This window comes from Cydia strobilella, chromosome Z (assembly GCF_947568885.1).
Source record: "Cydia strobilella chromosome Z, ilCydStro3.1, whole genome shotgun sequence".
In the NCBI taxonomy this organism is placed as follows: domain Eukaryota; kingdom Metazoa; phylum Arthropoda; class Insecta; order Lepidoptera; family Tortricidae; genus Cydia; species Cydia strobilella.
In genome coordinates, this window is record NC_086068.1 from 38,306,705 (window position 1) to 38,331,963 (window position 25,259).

Genomic DNA, 25,259 nt, shown 5'->3' on the forward strand with positions numbered 1-25,259 from the left:
TCCTAAATGTCAAATAACTTCGCTACTCAGATGCTGCGCAATGTCGAAATTTATATCGATAAAGTTAAAGTTACGATATTTCAAGTTTGATGTTTGGTTCGGTAATAAATTATTATTTTAGACACGTTTCTAATTATTATTTGGGATAATCAATGTCTAAGTAAATATGGCAGCTCTGGTCATCAAGCACTAAGTTAAGTCGGGGTCATTTCATGGCAACCTTTCAAACCTTCGTATTCCTTTACATACGTTTTTGTTTTTTACACCCATCATATTTTTATCGTTAATATAATTAGACTAGGTACTTAATGTACTTATGCGTACAATGCATGCAATGTGCCATGAATAAACGATTTATATTTTCTATTTATTTATTATTAATTATCGGTATCTTGTGGGAACAAGATACCGATATTAAAAATAAATGGATCAATGCTACTGGGCAAGAAAATTAGTTTCCGCAAAAATATGGCACCATTTGCTCGGAGCATTTCTTAGAGAAAGATTTCTGGGGATAAAATTGCCATACATCTCATCTAGCGTCCACACGCCTAAAACTTAGTTACTAATTTAGTAATTATTAGTGACATTCGGGCTCACTAAATTAATAAAAAGTGTTCCGTACCACGCAAACTAGCGTCAAATATTGGAATTTTGCCGCCACCCTTCCTGATTTGATAGGTCACAATCTTACAATCAAATCAAGTGGGATCGATGAGCCAGTTTCATGTATGCTTTCACACCATATAATTAATTTGACAATTTAATCAGGTTGTCCCGTCTAGATTGGCCTTAAATGCTGCTACAAGTAAATATATTGTTAAAGACGAATACTTATCTATGTAAGTAATTGCAGATTTGTGATTACAAAATAACAATAATACCGAGTTAATAGACCTTTAAAGAACTATGATTTTATCTGTTTGACTTTAAGATATATTTAATGTTCACATTAACAACCTAGTTGGTCAATTAATAAGAAACAAATTTCTAGTTAGATATTTGTTGTACTGTACTACATATAATTTTTCATACAATCACGATTATCACTACCTATATTATAATCATAAATAAAGTATCATCTAAATGTGTTAACATACGGTAATGAAATATCAATACCTAACTGAACACACAAATATCGATAAAACACTCCGATTACACTGTCCCCTCCCTATATCGAATGGAAAGAAGTTCCAACGGTTAGCTACTCGCAGGCGTGTAGAGATTTCGAAAACACCAGTGTAACGTGACCGTGAGATCCGTAACAAACCATGCGTAATTAGACCTTACTTATACTGGTTTTTTAGCCCTTTTCTCGCCTGTAATAAGTGATTTTAAAACTATATAAAATAACGCCATCTGGTGTTAAGTAGTTGTATTAGGTGAACGTTGAGCGAGCTTTTGTGAGATGAATGAGATAATGAAAGAGTCGTATGTCATATAGCTTTGACATTATATTTTAAACCGTCACTCATGTAGCCTACAGTTGATATTCGTTCGAGAAATGTCCACCGGTAATAACCTTTTGGTATGGAAAGTTGCTACGAATCAGAGCAATTTTGTAAGTGTGTGACGTATTTTAACGTGGCTATGAATGTGTGAGTTTAGCGACACTGGTTTTCATACTAAATAGGAGTCATTTCACATCCACTAGTTTATTAATTCGTGGTATCAGAGGTTACACCACAACTTAGCCCCCTTGTAAAACAATAGTACATTTCGATGCTAGTGCGCACGTGTGTCGAGCGACGTTTTTTAATACAGTTGCGAAAAAATAAGAAAAACAACAAGTAAGGAATAGCTAGTCCGTTCCATTCAGACAACTTTTTAAGAACGGTTTTTCAATAATCAATATTAAAAAATAAACGTGTTATAATGATGAAGAGGTAAGTAATAAAATGAGAAATATGTATATTTTCAGTATTCTTACATTAAAAGTAGGTTTTTATTTTGATTACGACGTTTAAAGGAAACTAATATTAACACTCATCAATAAGTAGTCTTGAATTAGTATAAAAAAAAAATGGAAAAGTGAAAAAGCACTAGTTCGCGAAAACCAACTTTCCGCACGCTAAAAAGCTACGTAAAGTAGCACTTTTTGAGCAACTGTATTAAAAATAACTATTACAGTACATATGGTGCTACTTTCCCGCACTAGTCACGCACTAGGCACGGAAATATATATGTACTGTAAAACATTGTACAATTCACGTGCGAATAGGTAATTCGCAACACGTGTCGATTTAAAACACTCCCTTCGGTCGTGTTTTAATTTATCGCCACTCGTTGCGAGTTTCCTACTTTCCGCACTCGTATCGTAAATAACAATTACTTAAAGCCTGACCAGGAATCAAGAGGGCGCTATTGTTCTCATTTATATGGCAACAGTTCAGTATAGTCTGAACAATGTGGATTGGCAACTCGTTTGACTTACATCTACTTTTATTCACCATAATCAAAATCAGAACCCATTTATTTGGTGTCTACACTTTTTTTAGTCGGGTATAAATAAAATATGACATTTGATGCACCAAGGCGATTTGTTAACCTACCGGGAAATGCGAATCCGAAATTTCGCTATCTGCCTCTTTATCGCTCGAATATGCAAGAGTGACGGAGATGTTAGATAAAGAAATTTTCTTGTTTCACGATAGTTTCAGATTGTGGTAGTGGCGCCCTGGCGCCCCCTACGCAGAGTTTCGCGTAATATTCCCTATTCCACCTGCTTTTTTATTTTTGGTTTGTATAAAACCTCAGGAGGTACAACCTTATCTTGAAGTCCACGTAATCGATGCCTCCGTTTTACCTAGAAATTTATATAAATTTACATATATTTAATTTAGTCGTAACATACCAGATGGTGGGACTAGTATTAGCCACACCATCAGCTCAGCTCAGCACTGTAGCTGAAAAAATATTTCGTCTATCATGCTACTCTATTCAAGGGAAGAGGCCTACATTCAAGATTGGATCACCAAAAGGCCACATGATGATGATGATGTTCATGTTACTAGGTATATATTCCGTAACTTTACATAGGTTCTGCTACATTGTCAATTAACAAGGTTGATCGTCTCCAAAGCCCATAGTAAATATTTTTCAAACTCAAATTCATTTTTGTTACTGTGTTTCCTCGCTTGTATAACATAACTTACATAACCAGTGATCGGAATAGGCAGAGTATAAATACCTAAACTTGGTAGAACAAAGTCATAAAGTGGAGACTGCCTTGCGATAACATTTTTTTCCGGAACTAAAGTCCCGGAAACGTACGAAGTAAATAATATTGTTATAAATACGGTAAAAAACAATGCATTCCTCGTTTTTGTTCAATACAAGCAATAGGCGTAAAATAAAATAACCAATTTGTTTCTGCAACTTTCCATATATATTTCTTAAATCTAAATACACACATATTGTCAATTAAATATTAATAACAAAACTTCCGTGAGACATAGACATATTAAATATATTAATGACGGGTCACTCACGTAACCCGTGTGGTACGTGAGTGACCCGTCATTAATATATTTAATTAAATATTAGTTGCGAATATGATCCTGATTCTGACGACATATACTTAGATTTAAGAAATATACCTAGTCGGCTCATAAGTTCTGTCACTGGCCTTTAAAATTTAAATTTGGAACTCCTAAAACAAAAACCGTTCTGCATTTGAATTTCGAATCTTTATTAAATATTTGAGTAGTATAATTTTGCAATTTTCTGTTTTCTTCAACATGGAGTGGACGCTTAAAGATAGCCGTACCGCAATAATTGCACTATATCGTTGTGGTCACTCGCCGACTAAAATTTTTAAGCTACTTGAAAATTTAAAATTCTCTCTAAGATTTGTGTATCGTACCATAGAAAGATACAGTGAGGTCTCTAGTTTAAATGGCAAGAAAAGAAGCGGTCGTCCGCGTACAGCTAGGACTCCAGCGGTTGTACAAGCAATTAGGGCACGCATTGCCAGAAATCCCGCTAGGAAACAAAAAGTTATGGCCCTCCAGATGGGTTTGAGCAAAAACACGGTGAAAAGAGTGCTTAATCAAGACCTGAGACTTCGTGCTTATAAACGAAAAACTGGCCATCTTCTCAATGGTCGGCTTAAAGCTTTAAGGCTTAAAAGATCTAAAGCTTTATTGAAGAAGTACGCTTAAAATAAGCACCGTTGTATACTGTTTTCGGACGAGAAAATTTTTGACATAGAAGAAAACTGTAATAAACAAAATGATAGAGTGTACGCTCGCAATAGTAAAGAAGCGTCTAATAGCATTCCCCGTATTCAAAGAGGTCATCACCCTTCATCTGTGATGGTTTGGCTGGGAGTTTCTTATGCGGGCGTCACTAGTATGCATTTTTGTGAGAAAGGAGTAAAAACTAGTGCCAAAGTGTACCAAGACACGGTGTTGACTAATATTGTGAAACCACTATCCCATACGATGTTTCTAAACCAGCATTGGGTTTTCCAGCAGGACTCTGCTCCAGCCCATAAGGCAAAGTCTACACAAGCCTGGCTCGCCTCCAATAAAATCGACTTTATACGGCATGAAGATTGGCCCTCCTCTAGCCCAGATCTTAATCCTTTAGACTATCAAATATGGCAGTATTTAGAGGAAAAGGTGTGCTCAAAACCTCATGCAAATCTAGACTCGCTGAAAAAATCTCTTGCTACGGCAGTGGCCAATATCGACATGAAAGTGGTGCGTGAATCCATTGACGACTGGCCACGAAGACTTCAAGCCTGTGTAGATAATTATGGCGGTCATTTTGAATAAATGTTATACATTTAGATTCTCTAGTTTATAAGCTTTCAAACGCTGTACAAATTATACGGAAAAAACTTAAACTTTTGATTTTATTTGATACTATGTATATGACAGAACTTATGAGCCGACTAGGTACATAATCATTATTATTATTTTTTAATGTTATAAGCTTTATTGAAAAGATGATAAATAAAATTTACATTAATTGTATAAAACAATCATTGTACGTCGCGAGACATATTACAGAGAACAATAGTATTTTATACAATCGTGATATAATAGAGAGCTTTTCAGTCGAGTACCGTGTTTAAGCAACGAAGCTTGCTTGCCCGGCGGCCGGGGCGCGAGGTATCGCGGGCTGCGGCAGCTCGCGTATCTTAGTTCTACACTTTTGGTTTGTTTACTTATATGATTCTACTAGTTGAAAGTATTACTTTTTTGTCTCGTAGAAAAAGTATTGTATACAATAGTGATATAATCAAGCTTTTCAATCTCGTACCTTAACTTAAGCAACTCAGCAAGCTTCGTTGCTTAAACACGGTACTCGACTGAAAAGGTCTCTATTATATCACGATTGTATAAAATACTATTGTTCTCTGTAATATGTCTCGCGACGTACAATGATTGTTTTATACAATTAATGTAAATTTTATTTATCATCTTTTCAATAAAGCTTATAACATTAAAAAATAATAATAATGATTATGTATATTTCTTAAATCTAAGTATATGTCGTCAGAATCAGGATCATATTCGCAACTAATATTTAATTGACAATATGTGTGTATTTAGATTTAAGAAATATATATGGAAAGTTGCAGAAACAAATTGGTTATTTTATTTTACGCCTATTGCTTGTATTGAACAAAAACGAGGAATGCATTGTTTTTTACCGTATTTATAACAATATTATTTACTTCGTACGTTTCCGGGACTTTAGTTCCGGAAAAAAATGTTATCGCAAGGCAGTCTCCACTTTATGACTTTGTTCTACCAAGTTTAGGTATTTATACTCTGCCTATTCCGATCACTGTACATAACACTACAATAACTAAGTCGTAATAACCAGACTATAATGACATTTTGATTTGTCTACCTGTCAGCTCTGATGTTAATTAGGAAATGTTTCGTAGTGAAATAGTTTAATTTCCCGACCTGTTCTTTTCCAGCAGTTTATTATTTACATTATTAACAATGTTCCGCTCCTGCCGGGCTAGCACATGATTGGCGCGAGAGTATCTCGCCGCGACATAGACTACCCGTCCCTCTATAATTCATACAGTTAGTAAAAAACGGGTAGTCTATCTCGCGGCGAGATACTGTCGCGCCAATCATGTGCTCGACCTAACTGTATAGTTTTGAGCATTTTTGACATTTACTATTTAATATTCAACAGTTAAGCATTATTCAAGTAAACCGCCACAATGACACTGACAACAGTGACAACCTATCATTAAAATTATTGCCAGTGTAAGAAATTAGTTCCAATGAAATTCCGCAACATGGCGCATGATCATATATTTCTGGTCAGGCTTTACATGGCCAAGTTTTGGTGTGTTCAACTTTACACCTAGGGGTAATCGCGGAAGAAACGGGTAATGCCTATGGTGAAATATTTACCTGATATAGCGCCGACTCCGCTTAGCTTGCTTAGCAATGACGACGAGGAACTAAACATTGCATTTGAAGTAAGTCCCTGTGCTAAACTGCTTACCGCTCTGAAAATATATTAAACAAGGTAAATATATAATTTATGAAAATATGAATTTGTTATGTCTTAGCGACATGACTACTTACACAAAACGAAAGCTGATTAAATTGGCTACCAGTTTAATCAGCTTGAAAGTTTATTTAGGGCTCTCAATTTTATCATGATATTTACATCAGGGAAGCTGTTAGGTTAGGCGTGTTAGGTATCGTTTCCGTATAAATAGGGAGTGTCAAATTCATTTATTGTGTCACATTGACACCCATTTCGAAATAAAAACCTCCTTTTCACACTTAAGCCGCTGAATTGATTTAGTTGAAATTTGGTATAGAGATATTTTGAGTCCCGAGACAGGACACAAGATAGTTATTATCACAAAAATCATCTTTTAAATGTGTGAAATGGGGTGTGGGCAATGTAACTCTCCGCGCGAGTTCAGATTTATGCCTACAAATCTCGTCTCGCCGGCGGTACAAAAGCCAGCTATTTAATTGCCACACACGCTCACGCATGCCGTCACCGCGAGCTATGCGAAAAAATGTCTTCGACACGAACAAATAACACAGCTTGTAGTGTGGGGATGCAGAAACAACAAATAAAAATATATAGTTTTGTCCTCTTTCGACAGATGAGGCAGTTTTTTACGACACATTTATAGTTAGATATCTACCTAAGACACCTAAGTATTTGAAAGAAGCGTCGGCCACCCTAGCGTTGTCGGCGCGCGCGGTGCGAGGAGCGGCGCGTTGAAGGTCACTCCATTGTATTTTTCAATCGAGTTTCGATTGACGGCGAATGAGAATAATTGTAAAGGAGATATTCAAGAGGCTGGTGGTGGATATTGCACTACTTTACAGTCTGGCAACATCGAGTTTTTGAAGCCTAGGAACACAGTCTCTGCGTTTTAATAACTATGCAAACGACAGTTCTAGAGCTCTTCTTCTAAAAGAAAGTGGACGCAGTGACGCAACGCAATCGCAAGTAAAACAAAAACAATCAGGAAGTAAAATAATAAAATAAGGCATTAACTTATTAAAATCATACTGAAATTGGATACGGTAAGTATATTGCTTAAATTAGCTTCGTTTGAATTATAGTGGAATGGATTACAAAAACAAAATGAATATGGTAAAAATCACGTAGGTCAGGGGGCTTTGCACAATATAGATTTTACCTGTACTTAGCGGTTTCAGCTCCGGGTGCAGCAGAGACGGGGCGAAGGCCGACTGGGCCGAGCGCCGCGCCTAGCGGCGGCGAGAGTGGAGACGGGCCCCACTTGCGGGCGTACTCCTGTAGCGCAGCAGCCGGCCCGCCGCCGCCGAACTCGAGAGAGTCTCGACGCGCACCTCCTGCTCCGCCTGCAACACAACACACTTTTGTGCTGCACACTCCACTACTGAACTTCACTATGGCAGCCAGATCGCCAACATAAAGCTTGAACACGCCAAAACGTGGGCACGTAAAATTACAAATATATAGAAAATAAAGGTCTCCTGGAGCGGAATATATATTGAATATAGTTGAAAATATTATAGTTTATCATGCTAATATACTAGACTTTAATTTCAGGCTCAGGATTTGACATGTCACAGACTTTGTGATGACCAGGACACGGGCACTTTGCACGACATGATTACCGTATGTTTATGTTTAAGTAGTCCAAACCGGAGTTATTTGCGGATTAGTTGATAATATTACTTTTAACAGGTGTCTTTATCATATATTTTCATTGATATGGACCCAGTCCATTGCCTTAATTTAGAACCATCCGCAAAAAGTACCCTTTTGGCATTGTCAGCATGTCTATCGTGATAATACCCCTTCGTCACTATTATAGTGTAGTGACAACACGATGAATGCTACCAAAATAGTAACTGTGGGCTGTGACTTCTTTAAAATAGGTTTAGGTCATTTTCACAAATGTTACTTGCATATATTTTTATGGTCATGGTCAATGTCCCTTATGCGAATTAATTAACGGCGACGCTTGATATAATCACAAATAGCTTGCTGAACCAATAAATAATAGGGATACTTAGCATTACTTTTATCTTGCAATCTTCGGGAATGTATTAGCGACTCATACAAGTCAAAGGTTTTATTCTGTGTTATTGTTTCAAGTTTGTATTTCTATAGAATCCATCGTCTAACACTTAACACGCTCAAAAAATGATCAAACTTTTTATACCCTACATTTTGCGTACAAATTTCATTTAGCACCACTATTGTGGAGGCAGATAAGATCTTGCTAGCTCTTATTCTAACGACTTCACTTTTTAACCGACTTCAAGATTTCAAAAGGAGGAGGTTATCAATTCGGTTGTTTTTTTTATGTTTGTTACTCCATAACTCCGTCATTTCTGGACCGATTTTAAAAATTATTTTTTTGATTGTAAGTATATACATACAGATTGGTCTCGTTTTTGTCAAAACGCAGTTGTGATGATGGGATCCATGAGGAATCGAGGGAACTCCTCAAATGTTAAAGGCATACATATAGTGATTTTAGTATTTTCATCAACAAATCAAGCACTTACATTAAAAAAATGTGACATTTGATGAAGTGGAACTGCTGATGATGATCAGAACGGAACTCTTCAATGACGCATAGTTCACGTTTGGCGATTTGTCCTCTTCGTTATGTTTGTTAAGCAACTTAAGTTTTTAAGACATATTTTTGTCAAGCTCGAGTTTTGATGATAAGACCCATGAGGAACCGAGGGAACTCCTCAAATGTGAAAGGCATACATATTGTGATTTTTGTATTTTCATCAACAAATCCAGCATTTACATTTAAAAAAGTGACATTTGATGAAGTGGAATGGCTGATGATGATCAGAATGGAACTCTTCAATGACACATAGTTCACGTTTGGCGATTTGTTCTCTTCCTTATGGACCCAGACCCAAACGTGGGTTAGGTTAGGTTAGAATTGTGACCCTTACAGAAACGAAATGCTATCAGAAAAGTAGGTTAGGTTAGGTTAGAACTGCGACCCTTACAAAAACGAAATGCTACTAGAAAAGTGTGTGGTTAAACCTCCTTTTCTACATTATTAGGCAATATTATAATAATTAGGCAATTAGGCAAAATCAGTCAGTGAGTGTGACAGTGACAAATCTAAGGATTAAGGAACTTAGACGTGCAATAATTCTTAAACTACAAGTTCAAATTATAATGGAAATATATCTAAATCATATTATGCTCTGTATGTTACTGAAAATTAAGGGTTCTAGCTTTAGCCAACACAAAATTGGGTAGGTAAAGTTTTTTGAAGATAGGCAAATTATATTTTTATCCGATATTATTCGTTATAACGATCACGGAAATGCAGCTCTTTTATTTTTATTTCGTATTATTTATTAAATATATATTTTTAAGTGACCGGAATGACGTTTGTGAAATTTAATAGCAGATCAGGCATTAATGTCTGTGCACGTAATTTAATTGATGAGATAGAAAAAAAATCGATGTCAACTGTCAGTGTCACTTAGCTGTCATTGCCGAAAAATTTTAATAACAAAATGTTTAATGTATGTATTTCACGGATACGTACAGGAGGGCCTTCGCTCCTCTTTCGGCGGCATTGTGCTTATCACTGTTATAATAATAATTTAAAATTATAACTAGATCCATGTGGGGCAAGTTTGTAAAATCTGCTCGCATAAACTCGCTCATCCTTCTTGCAAAACTCAGTCCAATGGGTCAGCGCAGGGGTCGGGTCGTCGTAAGGGAAGAAAACGTTGTCCAATAAGCAGTGCCAAGTTGTCGAAAGTAGATTCAATCTTTGTCCAAATACTCGCAGATGTCGTGGGGAATCAGAAGTCCTTGGGTCGTGCTGAGGTCGTCAAAAATCTCAATGATAACCATATGATAACACTAAATCGCAAGGTAACAGAAAGGGTTGGGCCGTTATGTCTGTTATTTTTCGGCAATGACAGCTAAGTGACACTGACAGTTGACATCGTTTTTTTTCTATCTCATCAATTAAATCACGTGCACAGGGCCTGATCTGATCTGCTATTAAATTTCACAAACGTCATCTCGGTCACTTAAAAAATATATTAATACGAAATAAAAATAAAAGAGCTGCATTTCCGTGATCGTTATGACGAATACTATCGGATAAAAATATAATTTTCCTATCTTCAAAAAACTTTACCTACCCAATTACAGGACGTTGAAAATGGCCTGAATGGCTTAGAGAAAAGGATGGTACGGCCGTGCTTCTTTCTTTTGCCCGACTTAGCGGAGGCACTGCCGTGCCCCCAGATATTTTCTCTTTCGTGTCTTACGCCTTACATGTAAATAAACTAGGTCGTTTAATGGGAAAACTAGAGGTTCTTCGATTTAACCGGAGGTAAGATATAGCTGAAGCTGTAGGGGAGAGCCCCTACAGCTTTCTTATGGGAAAATTGATTACTTAATAACATAGAGTAACTTATACTAGAGCGGTACTGTCATAGCAAATTTTGTAACCCCAGTAAATTCACTGCCATCTGTCGACACACTTTAAAACTAAAAATGAAGATTTATAAAAATACGATAAAATGTATTTAAATATGGATAAATGATTTTATTTATTTGCATTAATTATTTTTATGATTTTGACCCATGTTCTATCACTGATATGCGTTAAAATTGTTAAATAACAAACGAAACCGTCAACGCCATCTATATGACAGTAGGCCAAAGCTAGTAGCGCCCTCTGAACGAGAATCAAATTTTCTTGATTTTCGAGGCACGTTTTTACCTTAGACTGTATCCATCTATTACGGAGTTATATCTATCTTTGTTTTAAGTAAGTAAATGGTAATTTAAAAACGGAAATGCATTTGTAACATGATATAACGGTAACAAACATCCAAATAAAACATATTTCGTTCAAATATAAACTTCATGCATGAGGCTAATTAATAGGTACTTGTTTTCAGGTTTCAATTAATTGTAAACCAGGGTCAAGGTTTGCAAAATATATCGGAATCCATTCAATGCTGGAGAAGTAACCAGCTGCCATTCAGTTGTCAAAGATTATTTGTTTTAATAATATTTCAGAGGTTTGAATATGAGAATAATTGCTGCCTGCGGCCAACCAGGAGTTGCTGGCCGAGCAGTGGAATGCGGAGGTGCCACCTGCGGTGAATGGGGGAGCAGAACCTGTAGCTGGTCAATCGCGGAGGTCGACGCCACCAGCGAGATTCCGGCAAGTGGACCGGGAACCAAGTATCAGGTGAATCTGTTACCGTATTATGCTCAAGCTGCTCGAATGCAAGCAGCGTTCAGTACAAGTGCCGAGATCTCTGGACCCTGACCTTATGTAGCAACTAGAGTTTATATTGTTCATATACATGAACACTGTACACGTGAGTGGTCCTTGCATGAATTTGAATAGGCCATATACAGTAAGTTGCATCAATTTAGAAAATATAGGAGATAATAATATATTTAAAGCTGTGACAGTACGGTTAGGTCGGTTACTGCTTAGGTTGCTATTACACCTGTCCAATATCTTGGTCCAATGTGTATTTGCGCCTCACATTATGCTCAATGAAAGAGTGAGACGCAATAACATTGGACCAAGAAATTAAACATGTGTAATACCATCCTTAGCTGTACTTCATTTATGTACACAATCACTACATAGTATAAAACAAAGTCGCTTTCCGCTGTCTGTATATGTGTCCCTATGTATGCTTAGGTCTTTAAAACTGCGCAACGGATTTGGATGCGGTATTTTTTAATAGATAGAGGGATTAAGGAGGAAGGTTTATATGTATAATTTGTAAAGGTTTTGTGTAAATTAGTTGAACTACCCGTGCAAAGCCGGGGCGGGTCGCTAGTATGTCAATGAATGCGTGTCTACGTTAGTAATACTCGTAGGTAACGCACTAATATAACCCAGGTGATAGTGGTGGGTGCCGGATATTAATTTTACTTTAGCATCCTGTAAATATACGTATATATACGAAACTTCAATTAATAAAGTTTTTTTCACATTATTTAATATTTGAACATCATCATCATCTTCCTAGCGTTGACCCGGATTGTTGGCGAGGCTCATGGGAGCCTAGAGTAATTAGCTATATCATTTAATGTCAGAAACAATCTAGCATTTCTATATTTTTTTTAATATGGGACGGATTAGGAGAGCAACGGAAAATTACTGGGGCGACTGGTGAAAAAAAAAAGGATATAACCATGACAAAACTTGCCAAAAGGTATAAGATCAGTCCTGCAGGCATAAAGACTGTACAAGATATAATCCGGCCATGCATGATGGTATATATTTTTACCGAATGGACATATAATAAAAACCTGGTATAGATGATATACCAGGAGAAGTATGGAAGGTACTGCGTGAGGATGGATGTAAGTGGCTGACTTTGTTCTTCAATAAGTTGTTGCATGAAGAAACCATTCCTGACGAATGGTGCGACAGTTTGCTGGTGCCCATTTTTAAGAACAAAGGGGATATACAGGAATGCAACAACTATATAGGAATAAAGCTCATGTCACATAGCATGAAAGTATGGGAAAAAGTGATAGAGAGACGCCTGAGAGACGAGAGTGACATAACACAAAACCAATTCGGATTTATGCCAGGGAGAGGTACAACAGACGCCATTTTTGCACTTCGCCAACTGTGCGAAAAATACAAACATGCTAAAAAGAACCTGCATATGGTGTTTGTGGACCTTGAAAAGGCATACGATCGAGTACCCCGAGAGGTTTTGTGGTGGGCTCTGAAAGAGAAATGCGTGCCTGGGAAGTATGTGGAGCTAATTCGGTCCATGTACAATCGATGTTGTACACGCGTCCGGTCAGCTAATGGCACCACCGACAGGTTCAGTGTCATGGTAGGCTTGCACCAGGGATCGGCTCTAAGTCCCTACCTCTTCCTGCTTATTATGGACGCTCTGTCGTCGGACATACAGGAAGAGGCACCCTGGTGTATGCTTTTCGCTGATGACATTGTGCTTGTGGGTGAAGACGGACTCGAGGTACAGAGCAGACTTGAGAAATGGCGGCGAAACCTGGAGAATGTTGGCCTGAAGATCAGCAGATGTAAAACTGAACATATGTTCTGCGATTTCGGCGGTCTCTCCGGTTTAACTGCCATAGAACTCGATGGCGTTACATTGCCTGTCTGCTCCGACTTCAAGTACCTCGGTTCGCTCGTACAGTGCGACGGCGATATTGACCGTGACGTGAAAAACCGGATTAGCACAGGATGGATGAAATGGCGGCAGGTCAAGGGAACCATTTGCGACGCTCAAATGCCTCTTCGATTGAAGGGTAAGATATATAAAACCATCATAAGACCTGTCGTAATGTATGGGTCAGAGTGTTGGGCCCTAAAGGTGACGGATGAAAAGAGATTGCATGTAGCGGAAATGAGAATGTTAAGATGGATGTGTGGAGTGACAAGAATGGATAGGATAAGGAATGAGTATATAAGAGGAAGCCTGAAAGTTGCACCTATAGTAGAAAAAGTAAGAGCGAATCGCCTATTACGAATGAATGTGGAGGGAAGTATCGGGAGAGGAAAACCGAGGAAAAGGTGGATGGACTGTGTGAGAGATGATATGAAACGAATGCGAGTGAGTGATGAGATGACGGGCGAGAGAGAGGTATGGAAGAAAAAGACATGCTGCGCCGATCCCAAATGAATGGGATAAGGGCAAGCGAATGATGACTATATAATAAAAATACAATCATATTACAAAGTATGGGCGTGTGTGAAATTTCGCCGAATATATTCCATTATATCTTTTATATTTTGTCTAGGGTTTTTTGATAATCTTCACTCGCTTCCTGCTACAAAGCCACAATTGTGTTTATATTTTTATTTCACAAGCTGTTTTATGCACATTAGGATGTCATCTTACCAAAAAAATCGTTTTTGAAACTCTTTTCTACTTGAGGTAGCCAGGAAGACTTTCTACTCCAAACACTGAAAGTCGTTTTTGTATGGGAGTCAAAAAGTCGAAAAGGGTTGTTTCCACATGTTGAGTTTTATAACTAAATCTAGTTAAATAGATAGAAAATAAGCAATTTATCACAATAAATTGGAAACTTATAAAATATATGGGAATAATAGATGTTACGTTTTCAACTAAAAGGTACCACATTGTCGGTTGTCGATAAGGTTGATTTCAAATTGAAGCTTTAAGGAAATAGCGCCGTATTGACAAGCAAAGTATTGACAATAAGTACCCTTTTGATTGAAAACGGCACAAATAAACACAAGACTGCAGTTAAAAAAAATGACTTCCAAATAGGAAAAAAGTAATGGTACCATTACCATTCGATAAAAAAATATTGTACAGCAACAATATACATAAACGCAATATTTCACCGACAAAATCGACAGGTTACTTACGGGTTATTTAGGATGTACAGGTTATTTAGGGGGGTAAAGGGGCCGGTAGGTAGGTTAGGTTAGGTAAGGTAGGTAAGGTTTTATTTAATAAGGTATAATTTGGCTTATCTAATTCAAAAGAAAAACTGTTCTTGGTAAAGACTGTCAGAAGACCGTGGACAAAAAATTTTAGGTACTGTAGAATATATAACGCTCAAAGTCACAGATAAGCTAATGTTATATTGCGTTTGTAATTCTATTAGGTAAAGTCTATTTTTTAATTGCGTAGACTAAAATGACAACCACAAATGTCAAACGTAGAAACAATGATACCAGCTTAAAACAAAGAGTGCTGATTTTTTAAATTTCGGTTTGTGAATAACCGATGAATATTAAATTAATTTTAGATTCAGAATAAACAATAAATGAAATCTACTCGCTACATGATAGGAAATCCATACTTAATATTATAAATGCGAAAGTGTCTGTCTGTCTGTCTGTCTGTCTATCTGTTACCTCTTCACGCTTAAACAGCTGAACCGATTTAGTTGAATAGGGGTAGTTTGAGTCCCGGGGAAGGACATAGGATACTTTTTATTCCAGGTGAGGGCTTCTTAAGGGGTGAGCCCTTAAGAAGCCTTCACCTCACATTTTTACCTACACTATTTCATCCTTTTTAATACCTCTCCTAGTGTCCCCTTTTAGCACGTCACGGATTATCCATTCATTGTGTTACAGACACTTCATCAACAAATATAAGTACCTCCCAATAGTTTATTTTCGGTTAGTACCGGTTGTAGCACATCACTATTTACAAAGATAGATATAACTCCGTAAAAGATGTTTACAATCTAAGGAAAAAACGTGCCTCGAAAATCAAGAAAATTTGATTCTCGATCAGATGGCGCCACTACCTTTGGCCTACTCTCGTATAGAGGGCGTTGACGGTTTCGTTTGTTATTTAACAATTTTAACGCATATCAGTGAAAGAACATGGGTCAAAATCATACAAATAATTAATGCAAATAAAAAAAAATCATTTATCTATATTTAAATACATTCTATCGTATTTTTATAAATCTTCATTTTTAGTTTTAAAGTGTATCGATAGATGGCACTGAATTTACAGTGGTTACAAAATTTACTATGACAGTACCGCTCTATCTTATTATTCTTATAATATCCTCTTTGCTATTTATAGGACGTAAAAAACTAGCAACACATGAAATGTCATTTTAGTCTACGCAACTAAAAAATAGGTTTTATGTAGTTTGATAACCACAAATTGTAAAAAAAAGTGCTGCTTGAAAATTCACATTCATTTAAAAGATTTACCATATCATGCGTGGCCGGGTTTTATCGTGTACAGTCTTTATACAAACTGATAAATAAGTTCGGCAACACTTTGACTTTTGAATATCTGCCCAAGATTGGCAGAAAACGGGGACCATTGGCAGGCCTCCTTCACTCGCTCAAAGCCACGCGCTATATGCCTACCGCTCGGCGTATCGTCGACGATATAATCGACAGAGGGCCGCCGAACGCCCGCCTGAGCGCTCGCACCGCACGTTTCCCGCGCTTACGCTTCGAAATGCCGAAACCACGTAATTATTGTGCAGTAGATGGGTGTAAAAGTCAAAAAACAAAAGAAAATTTGTCGTTTTTTTAGGGTTCCTTACCCAAAGGGTAAAAACGGCACCCTATTACCAAAGATAGATATAACTTCGTAATAGATGGATACAGTCTAAGGAAAAAACGTGCCTCGAAAATCAAGAAAATTTGATTCTCGTTCAGAGGGCGCTACTAGTTTTGGCCTACAGTCGTATAGATGGCGTTGACGGTTTCGTTTGTTATTTAACAATTTTAACGCATATCAGTGAACGAAAATGGGTCAAAATCATAAAAATAATTAATGCAAATAAAAAAAATCATATATCTATATTTAAATACATTCTATCGTATTTTTATAAATCGTCATTTTTAGTTTTAAAGTGTGTCGACAGATGGCAGTGAATTTACTGGGGTTACAAAATTTACTATGACAGTACCGCTCTTACTTACTACTTATACTAAAGTTACTCTATGCTATTACTAAGACTCCGCTGCCGCTGTCCGTCTGTCACCAGGCTGTATCTCATGAACCGTGATAGCTAGACAGTTGAAATTTTCACAGATGATGTATTTCTGTTGCCGCTATAACAACAAATACTAAAAAGTAGGGAACCCTCGGTGGGCGAGTCCGACTCGCACTTGGCCGGTTTTTTCATTTCTGAGAGACGAAGAAAGGTGAGTAGTATTTTAAATCTATCTTTATGAATTTTGTCACTATTTATTTCTTTGAACATAAGTAGATAAATCGTAAATTAAGGAGTTTTTTGAGTCAGGTATTATAAGTGTTGTTTTTAAATATTTGATTGACTAATATAAAATATGGTTGATTCGCAACATTCGTTTTATTACAATAATAACATAAGTAACAGTACAACCCTAGCGCATTCTTACGATGACGCGTTGGCACGTGGCTCGCACGGCGAGCAAGGCAGTCTCGACTCTTTGTGCGCATACTTATGGTACATTTCTTCTCGTCCTGAGCAGCAGGTATTATTATTAAGATTTTGTAGGCTATTATAGAGTAGGTATTTTCGCTTTTGTATGGGAATGATGTATCTGTTACGTAGTAACTATTTATTAATCTGTGCCATTGGACCCTGCCTGCATTGCAAAAGAAAGTAGTGTCAATGTTTTTACAAAGTACAAATATTTCTCTCCGAGATGTTGCAAAAAAAATCAAAACGACGAAATGTACTGTAAAAATCAGATTTTAAACGAAGAAATGTACTGTAAAACCAGATTTTAAAGCCTACTGCCTTGACCTTAGTTTTTCACCGTACCTACTCGCTAGTAGCTGGTAGAAAGGTTCTCAAAAAGATGAAGCGACCGGACCGATGCAGAGCGGACCCTAGGCTCCCACGAGCCTCGGCGAAAATCCGGGACAACTCTAGGAAGTTTATGATGATGATAAAATATTAAATAAGGTCAATACGGGTAAGTGTGGCATATGGATAAGTGTGGCTGGCCTTCATATTGGGCTTGTTTACACACGGATTAGTGTTTATTGCGAGTTCATACATTTGCCACTAAACGCAAGTAGCAAATGTACGAACTGATGAACTCGCAATAAACACTAATCAATGTGTAAGTAAGTAAACAGGCCCCAATGTGAAGGCCAGACACTTACGCCTATGCCACAATTACCCGTATTTGAATGGGTTAGGTTAGGGCAAGGAGTAATTGGGATTTTATCTAGTTTATAGTAGCAGCAATACATGTAAGGTGCACGCAAGAATGAACTTGTGTACATACCAGGTTGTTGCTGTGGTGGCTGGGATTGTGCGCCGGCGGGCGGGGCGGCAGAAGCGGCTGGGTGGGTAGGTGCCGGTTGATATTGTCGCGGCGCTAGCACACCGCCTGGTGATACGAGTCTTAACGGCGTGCCATTGCGTCCACCCATGACCAGAGATCCGGGGTCATAGTATGGGATAACGTATTGCCCTTGTCCGTTCACTTGCTGCTCCCCTTGTTGGGGCGTCAGAGGTCGGCGTGGCTGTTGACCCTGCTGTTGGGCGGGTTGGGCAACTAGGCCTGGATAAACTCCCCATGGGGCTGCCACTCCGTAATAAGGGGGTACTCCGGCGATTAACGCGCTCACATAGGGCGCACCTTCCTGCCCAGCATTTATGACATAAGGCGCCTGCGTAAACGCCTGTTGCGCTGCTAACTGTTGTTGTAGTTGGAACTGCTGTTGCTGCTGCTGTTGTAAAAGCTGCAATTGAGCTGCTGCTGCTTGCCCACCGGCTGCCGCTGCTTGTTGCGATCGGAACAGTTGCTGAAACAAAGTTAAATGCCATTCATTATTTGAGTTGTTTTTTAAGCCATTAATTACTTTCTAGGATTAAAGGCTGCATATATAGGCATATGGTGTAGGCATATATTTTATAATTGTGGAGGCAGCTGTTAATAGCTGGTGTTACATTATTACAGTAGTGTCGTTGAGCGCTGGCGCTCTAATGAATACAATGGCTTAAACAGATAATAACAAAGCTTAGCCGCAGACCGCCGCACATGCTGTTTCAAACCACGTACAGTAAGCATTCTTCGTATATAGAACTCAGCAAGATCTTTTTATTAATAATTTCGCGTATTTGTATCATTATCTATAAAAACCGGCCAAGTGCGAAACGGACTCGCGCACGAAGGGATCCCTACGATTACGCAAAAAACGGCAAAATAATCACGTTTTTTGTATGGGAGCCAAGCAGTGAGCAAATCTGTCCAAGAGATTTCGCAGTTTGTCCTATTCCGATTGTGCTTTTCTGAGATGTAAATTATAGCCAAACAAAGCTCTTTCAATAAAAAAACTAACGTAAAAATTAAGTTTCTATTTCTATGAAAGGCGATTTTCAGCCCACCGTGCGCCAGTAGTCGCTGCAGTTGAGGTCGTCCCGCCATCTCTATTTTGGTATGCCTCTTACCCGGCTAACCTGCGGTGTCCTTTTTGGGTAGCCAATTTGGCCCACCGATCTGGATGCATATCCCACCCAAACCCCACTTGAGCTTGGCGGCCTTAATACAAATATAATACCAATTTTGGAGCGCAGTTCGGTGTTCCTAACCCGATCGGTTCTGCGGACACATAAGTATGCTGCGCTCCATTGCTCGTTTGCAAATCTGGAGTCGGGATCGGGACTTCCCTAACTACCCTAACTATAAAATATGTTATTTTAAGCAGGACTCTTTACTCCCAAGATCGATCAACCTAAAATTATAGAAAAAAGTAAGATATTTTTTTATCGACTCGTCATTATGTTGAAATATGACTACTAAAACAGACGTCGAACCATCACCGTAATTTTAATTTCGCATTTAAGTATCGCACCCTCTTTTATTTTTCATTAGCTAATTGACACGGAATCATTATCTAATGTCGTAACTTTGCGGTGGGTAAATCCAAAGTCTCATTTGGGCCGGAGTTACGTTTGATCTTCTAACTGATTCCGGCGGCAGCCTCTTGGCTACACGGCAATTTAATTCATCGGAGCAGTGTAATTGGGGAGGCGCCGGTGCAAGAGTCAAGCGCGGGTTGCGCACGTGCACACGGCGCAAAATAGACCAACTTGACCGCAACAGAATTAAGTATCTTCTGTCGTAAGGTATCAGCCAGGCGCCGTGGCAGTGGCGCCTCGCATTCAATTAGACGCTCAGTAATCCGGCTGCACCGAGCTTCCGATACCAATTACGAGGTTATTAGTGACGGGCTCCGCTTCTGTCCCTCTGGCTCATCTGGTAGATCCCGGCAGTGTAAATACTGTGTGTCGACATTATTTCGTATCTAATTACGTTTTAATAAATATTTTGTCCAACATAAAGGTGTCTGCCTGCTTGTAATTTCTTTGTGTATAAATTCAAAGAAATTCTATAGCAATAAGCACCAGGTCCAGTAGTTACATGCTAGTCGATGCGGAGAAAATAGGCATTTCCTGGCTGATTATTAATTAATCGGATGAACCTTATGCGCATATTGGGCATGTGATGACGAGACATGAAAGTCATGTGACGCGAAAGGTACTCATTAGGAATAAGATATGGGTGTGGAGGGATGGGAGAAAAAGGAAAACCAAGGAAAAGACTGAGATAGATGATATGAAATGAAAGCAGGAGAATGATGAGATGACGAACGGCAGAGAGGTATGGAATAATAGCCGAAGCCATTTTTAGGGTTCCGTACCCAAAGGGTAAAAACGGGACCCTATTACTAAGACTCCGCTGTCCGTCTGTCCGTCTGTCACCAGGCTGTATCTCATGAACCGTGATAGCTAGACAGTTGAAATTTTCACAGATGATGTATTTCTGTTGCCGCTATAACACCAAATACTAAAAACAGAATAATATAAATATTTAAATGGGGCTCCCATACAACAAACTTGATTTTTTTGCTGTTTTTTTTCGTAATGGTACGGGAACCCCTCGTGCGCGAGTCCGACTCGCACTTGGCCGGTTTTTTTATTAACGCTTAGAAGCGGCTTACACGACGATTTCTTATTTTTAAAAGGATTAAAAACTACCATAAACGGCCTAACGAACATGGTGGGCTGAGATTAGTTCAAAAGTGTATATTATATAACCTAGTAAGTACATAGTACATTTAAAACATTGTTGGACTGTTGGTTCAGGTGTAAAACGAAGTGCCATTTTCTTGTCAAGATTACACCATTTATTGCCACATTTTCGAGTGGCGCGAAATAAAAGATTTTGAAAGGTTTGAATGTAGTTATTATTAAGGTTCAGCCAGCAGTTTTGAAAAATCGTGGCACTTTTTTTAGATCAATATGGTTGCCAAAAAATATTAATAGCAATCTTGTAAATTTTCAGCTTCATCGGAAACCGGGAAGTGGGTCAAATTTAACTTGCAAGATTTGACAGACAACGGGACAGGTGAAACTAAAACTAAAGCAAAAGTACCGTGTACCGACAATATTAAAAGGGATTTAAAAAATTGTTATCATGCCAATAGCATGTGTATTCCCGGCTAAATTCAATTCTGCTACATGTTGAACCCATAGCTACATATAAACGTTATTCATTCGATGGAATGTCACATCTGTAATTTATTATTTATTTGTCATAATTTTTCACTACTGTCAAATCGTTGTTGCTCCTTCGATAACGATGTATTCATAAGAATATAAAGTATGTATCGAAAGTATGTTTTTGCAATTGCAAAGATTTCTACTTAACCATATTATGATTACGCATTGATGTGATAAATATGTTTTACGTTTATTATATTTTTATTTTTAGGGTTCCGTACCCAAAGTGTAAAAACGGAACCCTATTACTAAGACTCCGCTGTCTGTCTGTCCGTCTGTCACCAGGCTGTATCTCATGAACCGTGATAGCTAGACAGTTGAAATTTTAACAGATGATGTATTTCTGTTGCCGCTATAACAACAAATACTAAAAACAGAATAATATAAATATTTAAGTGGGGATCCCATACAACAAACATGATTTTTTTGCCGTCTTGCGTAATGGTACGGAACCCTTCGTGCGTGAGTCCGACTCGCACTTGGCCGGTTTTTCATTTAATCGCCGTAGTCAACACTTGAGGAAATAATGTAGAATGGTACCTAAATATATTGAACTGTTTACAAAACTGATAATGAAAGGGAAGGTAGCACGCTACTCCCCTGGGAATCTCTCGTCCTATCTTGGAAGGCGTTGGCAAACAAATTACGTGACAAAGCAATCAATTATAAATACAAGAATATAGCCGTGCCTCTACAATCGAACGCTCCGTCAACAAGAAGCTTTTAGCGACAACGGCGAAGCGTGACGTGCTTTCCAGCAAAATAGGCACCACTCTACAATTCTGTACAAGTATCGTTTGGATGTTTGTCCAAGAGGTAAAAGTATCAGAAATAGAGAAAACTCACTTTGGTAGCAAATTAGATTGTCGATCAAGTACAAAAGGTAATTTGGGGAGAGAATCAGAGTCGACGGGAATGGGAATCACAACGAGATTACAAAGATACCGGCGGCTGGCGTGTTCTCGGCTGCCGCCGCGCCGCGCCGCCCGCGCTTGGCGTATCCTGATGTAACGAGTTTATCTGCCCCGCGGGTTGCGGCCCCGACCAGGGACGTTTATCTCTCGCTTTCAGCCGTTAAATGTAATTTCACTAAACATAATGAATCTTCAACATTCCATCAGAAAATGTTAGTATAAAAATACAAAAGAATCGCATCAAAAACGTTAAGGAAGATGGCGATAACAATTAAATATATTTCGATTTATGAAATTGTTACCTAAAGGTTGTCTGGAAGAGACCGCTCTTTAGGCCGCCTGTTTTTTACCTCTGTCTTTATGTATTATGTGTTTTTCCTCGTAGGTACATGAAGGGTCAAGGAATTTAATTTCAGTGCTATTTCGTATATACCTTGTCAATGATAATGATAATAATATGTATGACGTACCTAGCACGTTTCCTATTGATTGTACAAGTACTGTGACAAGGTACGAGTACGAAATGGTACTGAGATTTCATTCTTTGACTGTAGTTTGATGTTGGGCATTGGGCAATCAAGAGGATTTCTATTGTACAATACTCTTATCATTGATAAAAAAAAACTGTTAGTTAGACCAGGATTGACGGTGTTTGCACTATGGGTTTGCACTTTGTTCTTTTGAAATTAAGACATTTTAATCCATTTACTAAAAATATCTTGGAGACCGATATATGATTCGCCCCCGAAAACCCCCATATAGCAAATTTTATCGAAATCGTTAGAGCCGTTTCCGAGATCCCCTAAATATATATACCTATACAAGAATTGCTCGTTAAAAGGTATAAGATTAAAACTTAATAAAATAGTGCCTTACATAATTGACATAAGGTACTTTTTAATATGAAAAACCACATATGTTAATCTTATCCTGCGAAATTTAGCCGTGTAAAGACGTCAAGTGAATATGATGCATAACCAGCCTTATTTAAATTTAATCAACCAAATATTTAATTTTTTGTTAGTATTCGGATAATAATACTCGTAGAGTTAAAAACTAAGAAAAGTCTGCAGCTGTCATTCAATCAAAAACTATATATGGCAATGCTTTTTAGCAGTCACTAAACGTCATTCACATGGCATGTGTATTCTCAGAATCGTATAAATAAAATTGTGTTTTGTGATAAACGGGGAAACCATGGTAAAACCTTATAAAAGCGGCGTGCGGGAGCTACTTTTCCGCATGATAAATAATTTTACAATAATAAAAAACCGGACAAGTGCGAGTCGGACTCGCCCACCGAGGGTTCCGTACTTTTTAGTATTTGTTGTTATAGCGGCAACAGAAATACATCATCTGTGAAAATTTCAGCTGTCTAGCTATCACGGTTGATGAGATACAGCCTGGTGACAGACAGACGGACAGATGAGTCTAAATAATAGGGTCCCGTTTTTACCCTTTGGGTACGGAACCCTAAAAATAAATAAAGCGGTCATTAGTTTGTATTACTAGTTGTTTGAATTGACAATCGTGCTAATGTTAATTCTTTATTTTTCTAACAGATGGCGTTAGTAGTAGTAATGAATTGTTAATAATTAATTATGACTAGTTTAATGCGTAACTATTTTTTTTTTATTGAATCGATAATCGCTTTTACTACTGATGGCGGTTATAATCACACATTTTGATACAAGCTATTATCGCTGACTGTACTTTTCTTAGGCAACTAATACTCATCGAGACAATTCTCAACACCCTAATCACAATTAGGTTGCGTTGTTTTGTCAGAGTTCATATGGCTCCTGTCTCCATCATCAGATCAGCTGGATGGTACCATAATATTTCATTGTCACCCGACTTACATATGTATGTAAATTTTCAGCTCTTTCGGAAATCGAGAAGTGGGTCAAATATGCCTTCCAAGATTTGACCCACAAATACATACATACAAAAAGGGCAAGTTCAATAAAAGCTTGTAAAAAACATACTCATTAAAACAAAACTCATTAGTTTTTAGCTGATTTTCTGACTTTCTGTGTGAACGGCGACATCAGAAATCGGACACCATATATGCAGACCATTTTGTCACTGCAGCTATACACGTTAACGACTGACATTTTTTCGGAGTAAGGCTATAGCCCAAAAATGTTAAATTGGCCTGAGATTTGCGCAGTTTAATGGGTACATAGTTTGGGGCGCCAAGTAGATTTTTTCTCTTCATACCACTGCAGAGCCTTGGGATCCAAAGTGGCAAAACGCTAAATTTGGCCAAAATATAGCCGGAACTCAATGCCTTTTAACTATGGGAAGGATTTGTTTATTAAGACATTCCTTTACCTAGATATCTGCCGTCATTGTAGATGTAGTAAATACTTTTTAATTGATTTTAGACCACACACCACATTGTTTTTAACCGACTTCAAGATTTCAAAAGGAGGAGGTTATCAATTCGGTTGTTACTCTATAACTCCGTCATTTCTGGACCGATTTTGAAAATTCTTTTTTTGATTGTAAGTATATACATACAGATTGGTCCCGTTTTTGTCAAAACGCAGTTCTGATGATGGGATCCATGAGGAATCGATTGATCGAGTGATTTTAGTATTTTCATAAACAAATCAAGCATTTACATTTAAAAAGGTGACATTTGATGAAGTGCAGCTGCTGATGATGATCAGAAATATCAGAATGGAACTCTTTAACGACGCATAATTCACGTTTGGCGATTTGTCTTCTTTTTTATGTTTGTTTTGCAAGTTACGTTTTCAAGACACATTTTTGTCAAGCTCGAGGTCTGATGATGGGATCCATAAGGAACCGAGGGAACTCCTCAAATGTGAAAGGCAGACATATAGT

General features: G+C 38.0%; 1 protein-coding gene across 5 annotated transcripts in view; it reads right to left on the minus strand.

Moving 5' to 3' along the window:
- LOC134754820 (maternal protein pumilio) overlaps positions 1-25,259 on the minus strand; it is a 528,457-nt gene that overhangs the window by 39,193 nt on the left and 464,005 nt on the right. For all 5 annotated transcript variants that reach the window (XM_063691211.1, XM_063691209.1, XM_063691208.1 and 2 more), the window contains 3 exons: positions 18,206-18,728; positions 7,655-7,838; positions 6,393-6,490 (listed from right to left, as the gene is read on the minus strand). In XM_063691211.1, coding sequence (XP_063547281.1) covers positions 6,393-6,490; positions 7,655-7,838; positions 18,206-18,728 — 805 coding nt within the window. The remainder of the gene's footprint in view (positions 1-6,392; positions 6,491-7,654; positions 7,839-18,205; positions 18,729-25,259) is intronic.